We start from the raw sequence: 8,803 nt of genomic DNA, 5'->3' as shown, positions 1-8,803 counted from the left end.
ATGATCATAAATCTTTTGCGTACATAGAATGCTGCACCACTTGACTGAAAGGTAGAACATGATTCTAAATGTCAGGTTATGAAATCATGCTACTTTCTATGGGTGCCCACTTGTTCACATTTGCAGTGTCTTTGGAAATCCTCTTTTTTGTGGCTATAGCAGAAGAGGTAGGGTGTAGTGCTCTTTGAAAAATATTAAGTGTTTCACTAATAGAAATGAGATTTAAATAGATAGAGAATATACTGTTTGTATTGCTTTGACAATAATTCTTTTTGTGTGCTATTAGGGAAGATTATGATGAGTTTTCTCTAGTGGCACATAGGAATTGCTATGTCTAGTCTAATGAAAAGAAGGACTAGGGGAGATATGACAGCAGTGTTCCAATATTTGAGTGTCTCCTACTAAGATGAGGGGATCAAACTATTTTCCAAAACACTGAAAGGCAAGACAAGAAAAATGGGCATGATAAAGGACCAAAATGGCAGGGACCTAAAAGAGGCTGAAGAGATTAAGAAGAGGTGGCAAAATTACACAGAAGAACTATACAAGAATGAGCTTAACGTCCCTGATAATCACAATAAGGTGATCACTGACCTCAAGCCAGACATCCTAGAATGTGAAGTGAAGTGGGCCTTAGGAATGATGAGCAACAACAAAGCTAGTGGAGGTTACAGTATTCCAGCTGAGCTATTCAAAATCTTAAAAGACAATGCAGTAAAAGTGCTACACTCAATTTGCCAGCAAATTTGGAAAACTCAACAGTGGCCACAGGATTGGAAAAGATCAGTTTACATTCCAATTCCAAAGAAAGGCAGTGCCAAAGAATGTTCAAACTATCGCACCATTGCACTCATTTCTCGTGCTAGTAAAGTTATGCTTAAAATCCTACAAGCTAGACTCCAGCAGTATGTGGATCAAGAACTATCAGAAGTACAGGCAGGATTTCGAAGAGGCAGAGGAACTAGAGATCAAATTGCCAACATACGCTGGATCATGGAGAAAGCTAGGGAGTTCCAGAAAAACATCTACTTCTGCTTCATTGACTATGCTAAAGCCTTTGATTGTGTGAATCATAACAAACTGTGGCAAGTTCTTAAAGAGATGGGCGTACCAAACCATCTTCTTTGTCTCTTGAGAAACCTATATGTGGGCCAAGAAGCAACAGTGAGAACTGGACACGGAACCACTGATTGGTTCAAAATTGGGAAAGGAGTCCGGCAAGGCTGTATACTGTCGCCCTGCCTATTTAACTTATATGCAGAGCACATAGTGAGAAAGGCAGGGCTAGATGAATCAAAAGTTGGAATTAAGATTGGCGGAAGAAATATCTACAACCTAAGATATGCAGATGATACCACTCTAATGGCAGAAAGTGAAGAAGAGCTAAAGAGCCTCTTGTTGCGGGTGAAGAAGGAGAGTGCAAAAGTTGAGTTGAAACTTAACATTAAGAAAACCAAGATCATGGCATCCGGCCCTCTCAATTCCTGGCAAATAGATGGGGAAGAAATGGAGGTAGTGACAGATTTTATTTTCCTGGGCTCCAAGATCACTGCAGATGGGGACTGTAGCCAAGAAATTAAAAGATGCTTGCTCCTGGGGAGGAAAGCCATGGCAAATCTAGACAGCACATTAAAAAGCAGAGACATCACCCTGTCAACAAAAGTGGATATAGTCAAGGCTATGGTCTTCCCAGTTGCAATGTATGGCAGTGAAAGTTGGACCATAAAAAAGGCTGAGCACCAAAGAATTGAGGCCTTTGAACTATGGTGCTGGAGGAGACTCCTGCAAGTCCCTTGGACTGCAAGGCAATCACACCAGTCAGTCCTAGAGGAGATCAACCCTGACTGCACTTTAGAAGGCCAGATCCTGAAGCTAAAACTCAAGTACTTTGACCACCTAATGAGAAGGAAGGACTCACTGGAGAAGAACCTAATGCTGGGAAAGATTGAGGGCAATAGAAGAACGGGACAACAGAGAATGAGGTGGCTGGATGGAGTTACTGAAGCAGTAGGAGTGAGCTTAAATGGACTCCAGAAGATGGTAAAGGACAGGAAGACCTGGAGGAACGTTGTGCATAGGGTTGCAATGGGTCAGACACGACTTCGCAGCTAACAACAACATGGTATGAGTTCTTATCTAAACTGATTTTTTGTCTGTACTATTGCTAGTAAACCAATCTTCATTCTGCTATATGCTTACTACATTGTCATTAGTTGGTTTCCCAATGCAGCCTTCATAAATTAGCATCCTACAGCATCATATGTCGATCTTGAATAGTAGAATTCAACCACAGGACAAGCAAGTATTGCAATAAACATCCCAATTTCTGGAAGAATATATGAAAATAATGGTAATGTAATGGATAGTAGAGAATAGAGAGTAATGTTATTTAGTGCAATGGAAGAATGGAATGCAATTGAATGGAATGGAAAATAGAATGGAATAAAACAAGAATAGAATAGAATAGAATAGAATAGAATAGAATAGAATAGAATAGAATAGAATAGAATAGAATAGAATAGAATAGAATAGAATAGAATAGAATAGTGCCTTTACAAATACTTATATTTAATATCTAGTTTGATTTACATCTCTAAATGATTTTATTTTTTTCTTATTGCTCATTCAGCTCTGCCTCTGGAGGCCCTTACATGTTTTGAAGATGTTCACATATGTGAGTGTCTTATTATCATTAAGAAATTAACCAGTTTGTCTCTTACAAATCCTATGGGACTCCATGAAAACAGGAGGAAGGGGCACTGAATTATGGTATTTATTGTCCCCATAATACTCCAACCTATGGCTGGGAGCCCCAAAGCTCTGTGAGTTGATTTGATTCTGATCCACTTCAAATAACTTGTGGCAGAGAGAGGCATTTGCACCCAGAAAGAAGACACTCACAGAAGATGTTAGTATTCATGGAATTACTGTTAATAGTATTGCCTGAGGTGGTGTGCAAGGATCCTGGCCTTCAATGTGACTTTCATCAGCCTCTTCCTATTCAGCATACCTATCATCAGCTTGGAGACATTAATATCGCTGGCATTATTTCTGCCTTCTTTGCATCTTCTAATCCCATCAAATTTATTCAAGATCCTTCTCAGGGATTTCATGACAGACTTATGTAAGTACACCATTAATTCATTGTCAAGCACTGAGCTTTCCTAGTATATTACCTGATGCTTGAAATTTTTCCTCTAATGGCAAAAAATCCAGAAAGAAAGATCTAAAGTAGAATGCCTAGGTTTATTTTATGTGAAGTTATATTTTACTTTAGTCTCCAGGTAATGTTGAAATGGAGATCAAATTTCTATTTATAACAAATGACATCTAAATATCTATTAATATTCAGGAGTGTGGTTTAATTTATGAAGCTATTACTACCATTAATAAAGAGGAAGCACATATTTCCCATGATCAGTTTTCTCATTTTATATTTATGGTGGCAAAATGTAGCAATTTCCTTCTCCATATAAGCCATTCATAAAATCTGTTGTTTGATAGTGGGACATTCTCACATATAAGAACACAGAAATAAGAATTATTTCACACATTCCACATAATGTGTTGTACTGAAGGATTGCAAGTGCCATAATGTGAACCAGACATTTCTTAATGTACTTTTTAAAAAAAAATGTTTTACAGAATAGTTTTTCAGAATTACCAGCATATTCTGGCATTAGCATTTACAATAAAACAGATTAATGAAAATCCTCAGATCCTACCCAACATCACGCTGGGCTTCCACATTTTTAACAGCAATTTTAGTCCCAGCTGGACTTACTTCGCCTCAATGGTTCTGCCTTTCACTCAGAGAAAATTCATCCCTAACTACAAGTGTGGGGTCGCAAATGCCTTGGCTGCAGTCATTGGGGCACCTGACATCTCTCTTCACATGGCAACTGTGCTCTGTATCTACAAAATTCCTCAGGTAAGATGTGCTGAAGACATACACTATCATTCTGCCATACCCCCACAGATATGCTTCTATCTGTGAAAAGGAAAAACTTCTCTGATTCCTATATATTATTTGTTGTTTGATAGGATCAGTAGAGCTGCCTGAGTAATGAGTACATTTGAATAGACAGTGGGGATATGTGACATAGCAAAACATTTCTCAATTCTAGAAATAAGGTTCACAATTGATATATCCACAATGAGACTACTTCTAGGTAAAGGTATTTACTGACACCTGAAGAGTGACTTCTTGGTAATATTCCTAACAAGCCTTTCAGATTCTTAGATATTATTTTTGCTTGATAGGATTTGCATAACAGCATAAGTAATCATAACTCTGAACAGATGGTGGGGCTAAAATATGTCCAAATTCCAGACACTGAACTAAGATTCAAATATTAAAAATGGGACTATTTCGACAAAAATGTATCTACTGATACCTTATGAATGACATCTTGGTTGAAATTTCCTAATAAAAACAACCAGTTGCATAGTGTTTCACAATATAACACGAGAAATACCCAAAAATGCAAATAAACTTTTAGGCTCACATAAACTGTACATATGTTTATCTTTCTGTAGTTGACCTATGGCTCTGCTCCAGTCATGGATAAAGAGACTCAAGCAGTTTTCTTCCAACAAATGTTTCCAAATGAATCCCACCAACGTAGGGGCATTCTGCAGCTATTGCTATATTTTAGATGGATCTGGATTGGAATTCTTACAGTAAAGGATGAGAAAGGAGAGAAATTCCTTCGGGACGTGCTCCCTACATTTTCTGAGCATGGCATCTGTACTGAATTCATAGCAGAGTTCCCAAAAGAATCTTTTTACAGTGATTTTACTGATGCCATAGATGAAGGACTACATATATATCATGTTCTCATGAACAAAACAGCCAATGTGATAATTTTATATGGTGAAACTCAGTCCTTAGCAGCTCTGAGAACCTTCCTCCAGTTTTCAGAAGTGGAGGATATACCAAAGAAGAATAAGATTTGGCTTGTAACAGCTCAGACAGATTACACTTCAGTTGCCTTTCATAAATTTTGGGACAGGAGAGGCTTGAAACCCTTCCCACATCTGTGTTTGAAACACTAATGAGTGGCCAGAGTTACAATATTTACAATGCAGTCTATGCTGTGGCACATGCTTTGCAATCTCTGTATCCATCCAAATCCAGGGAAAGAACATTTGTTAAAGAAGGGAGGAAACAGTTTCATAATCAAGCATGGTGGCAGGTAAGTCTGTAAGCAGAGTAGTACAGAAACCACCATATCTGCAATTGCAAGATCTGTCCATAGACTCTAGTGAACAATAATTTCCTGAGGGATTGACATTAGGTTTAAATGTGAGATACAGTAATGGATTAATTAACTTAAATATTTATGTGCTGATGTTAAAATTGTAAATTGCATCCTACAAAATTGTAACCACATCTCTTAGAATGTACTACTGTCCATGAAATTAACTACCTGCGAAATTTAGAATGGGATTTGGTGATTCTTACAAGCTGGTTTCTTTCTTGTTTCATACCTATAGACAAAATCTTGCCCGATTGAGCACTTTAATATATGTATCCATAGTATAATCTGTGAACTATTCAGGAAAGAGTGTTTTCATCCTTTTTCTCTGACACAGAATATTCAAACTGAGTTGTCTTTTACTTGTCTGAAATATATCCCCTCCCTCCTGAGAATTCACCTCCTTGCTACATTCCATCTCTCTGCCATAAATTCAAATAAATAGAATGAGGTGATCTATTCCATTCACATGGTGTGCAGTAGTTGCTTTTTTTCTAGATCAGGGGTGTCAAACTCCCCATGTCACATGACATGTCACGATGTATCACAACTTGTTTCCCATTGCCGGAGTTGGGGTGACTGTGGCTTCCACATGACACAACCAGTCCACAGGCCAGCAGTTTTACACCCCTGTGCTAGATATTTTCTTTGGAATAGTTGCTTTTCATCACACACAATTCTGTGATTGTTGAAAGTAGAGTGATGCCTTTATTAGTCATTCCATGTGTGGAAGAGGAAGGACTGATAATTATATTGTGACATGATTATTCAAAACAATAAAACACGTTCTGAAATTTAAAATTTAAAATCTAAAATCCCAATCCCTCAGTCCAGGCTGGCAAGTTCAAATAGCCAAGTCTTCAGGTCGCAGCGAAAAGAGCGAAGGTTGGGAGCCATCCGGAGCTCAACAGGGAGCTGATTCCAGAGGACAGGTGCGCCCACAGAGAATGCTCTCCCCCTGGGGGCCGCCAGTCGACATTCCCTGACCAACGGCACCCTGAGAAGGCCCTCTCTGTGGGAGCGCAAAGGACGATGGGAAGTTAAAGCCGGCAAAAGGTACTCCCATAAATAATCCAGGCCCATGCCATTTAGGGCTTTATAGGTCATCACCAGCACCTTGAATCTCACCCGGAAGACAACTGGAAGCCAGTGCAGCTCGCGGAGCAGAGGTGTTACATGGGAGTATCGGGAGACCCCCATCACAACTCGCGCGGCCGCATTCTGCACCAGTTGGAGACTCCGAGTGGTATTCAAGGGCAGCTCCATGTAGAGAGCGTTGCAGTAGTCTATCCAAGAGGTCACTAACGCGTTATGTCACTTGTTTTATTCTGGCCTACAACTATTTTTTTTAAAGTTTATATTTACTTTGTTTAAAGAAACATTTATATGAATGTTTTGAATGTATGCATTATGTCTCCCTCCCTCAGTCCTGTTCTCTCACTTTTCCTTTCTGAGTATCAATATATTTCAGGTGCATTCTTTTCTGAGAAGTGTCAGATTCAACAACAGTGCTGGTGAAAAGATCTCCTTTGACAAAAATGGGGAATTCATTGGTGGATTTGATATTATCAACTGGATCACATTCCCAAACCAATCCTTTGTGAGGGTCAAAGTTGGAATAATAGATCCCACAGCTCCAGCAGACAAGTTCTTCAATATTTCTGTGGATTCCACCACCTGGCCAGAAGGCTTTAATCAGGTTTGCTTTTTGAATCTAGATTGGTCTGCCTTCATTTAAATATCCTTATTGATGAAAGTCTCAAAGCATCTTTTCTAATTTACCTACAGTAGATACAAATGTCATACCCTTTATTTTGGCCCCCTGTTAATTATGGACAATGTTTTTCATGGTTTTGACATAAAAACTGCAAACTTGTGTACTAGATTTCATCAGTTAGCTGGCTTCAAAATTCAGAAGTTGAGAAAACCAACTTTAACTACTCAGCACAGAAATTGTCTTTGGACAGTGGGGATAGAAGGCCATAAATACTAATAATTGTAGATATTTAATTTATTATAATTTCAGACCAATTACCGTACATCAAAAATTATCACACTACTTTATTTTTAATCTATTGATTGCACACTAACACTATCACTCCGAGCACTTCCTTTCCTCTCTGTATCTTAAAATATTCTTCTTCATTCATTGATAGGCATTACCTCTATCTTTGTGTAATGATCCTTGTGAGACAGGATACAGCAAGGCCAAGAAAGAAGGGGAGTGGTTTTGCTGCTATGATTGCCACCTGTGTCCAGAAGGGAAAATATCAAAGGAGAAGGGTAGGAAAATTTCAAATATAATGGGACTAAACCAAACTAAACTAAAACTAAACACTATATTCCCTATATCAATTCACATGCATTCTTTTTCAGACATAGATGACTGCTCTCCATGTCCAGAAGACCAATATCCAAATCCTGAGAAAAATATGTGCCTTCCAAAGCAGATTAGCTTTTTGTCCTATGAAGAACCCTTGGGGATCAGTCTGACTGTTCTTTCTCTTTGCTTTTCATTGATGACAATTTTGGTCATCACAATCTTTGTGAAACACAAAGACACTCCCATTGTCAAAGCCAACAACCGGAATCTCACTTATACACTCCTACTTTTTCTTCTCCTTTCTTTTCTTTGTGTCTTTCTATTTGTTGGGAGACCCAATACAATTGTGTGTCTCCTTCGACAACCAGCTTTTGCCCTGATCTTCTCTGTGGCGGTTTCTTGTGTATTGGCCAAAACCTTTGTTGTGGTTCTAGCATTCATGGCCACCAAACCTGGTTCCAAATTGAGAAAATGGGTGGGGGGGAAAATGGTTAGTTTCATTCTACTATTCTGCTCCCTTGTTCAAATATGTGTTTGTGCTGTGTGGATGATAACCTCACCACCATATGTAGATTTTGATGTGTATTCAATACCTGAAGAACTAATCCTGGAGTGTAATGAAGATTCAGTCATGTTCTTCTGTGTTTTGGGTTTTATGGGTTTTCTTGCTCTGGTTAGTTTCTCTGCTGCTTTTCTAGCTAGGAATTTACCTGACAGTTTCAATGAAGCCAAGTTCATCACCTTCAGCATGTTGGTCTTCTGCAGTGTTTGGCTGTGCTTTATTCCAACCTATCTAAGCACAAGGGGAAAATATATGGTGGCAGTGGAGATCTTCTCCATGATCTCCTCCAGTGCTGGATTATTAGTGTGTATCTTTTTCCCCAAGTGTGTTATCATTGTAATGAGACCTGAACTGAACAATAAACAACATCTCATGAAAAGAAAGTTTTAACAAATCTCTCTGTTTGCCTGACATCATATATAATGTATGTTGGGGAACATATTCACTTGTACTTTGAAACCACAAAGGAATGTGCAGTTAGACCGGCCTTCTATGATGCTCTGTCCCCTAGGACTTGGATAGTTTGAAAGTTTTTTCCCTTCTGGAAGTCAATTTTAATTGACTTCTCCAAAGCACCTGACTTCTCCAAAGCACCTGAAAGCAGGACAAGAAGCAATGGATGGAAACTAGTCAAAGAGAGAAGCAACCTAGAGCTAA

The 8,803-nt window shown here is 38.7% G+C and overlaps 1 protein-coding gene across 1 annotated transcript; it reads left to right on the top strand.

Annotated features, from left to right (window-relative positions):
- Positions 1-7,780: 7,780 nt before the first annotated feature.
- LOC308677781 (vomeronasal type-2 receptor 26-like) lies at positions 7,781-8,536 on the top strand (the record flags this gene model as incomplete). The annotated part of the gene is made up of 1 exon (XM_081344477.1): positions 7,781-8,536. One exon carries the CDS (start codon positions 7,781-7,783, stop codon positions 8,534-8,536), a length of 756 nt encoding a protein of 251 aa, XP_081200603.1.
- Positions 8,537-8,803: the final 267 nt, after the last annotated feature.

Source organism: Vipera berus (assembly GCF_964194415.1).
Source record: "Vipera berus genome assembly, chromosome: Z".
Classification (NCBI taxonomy): domain Eukaryota; kingdom Metazoa; phylum Chordata; class Lepidosauria; order Squamata; family Viperidae; genus Vipera; species Vipera berus.
The sequence above is the reverse complement of the archived record's forward strand: the minus strand, read 5'-3'. Positions and strand labels throughout refer to the sequence as shown.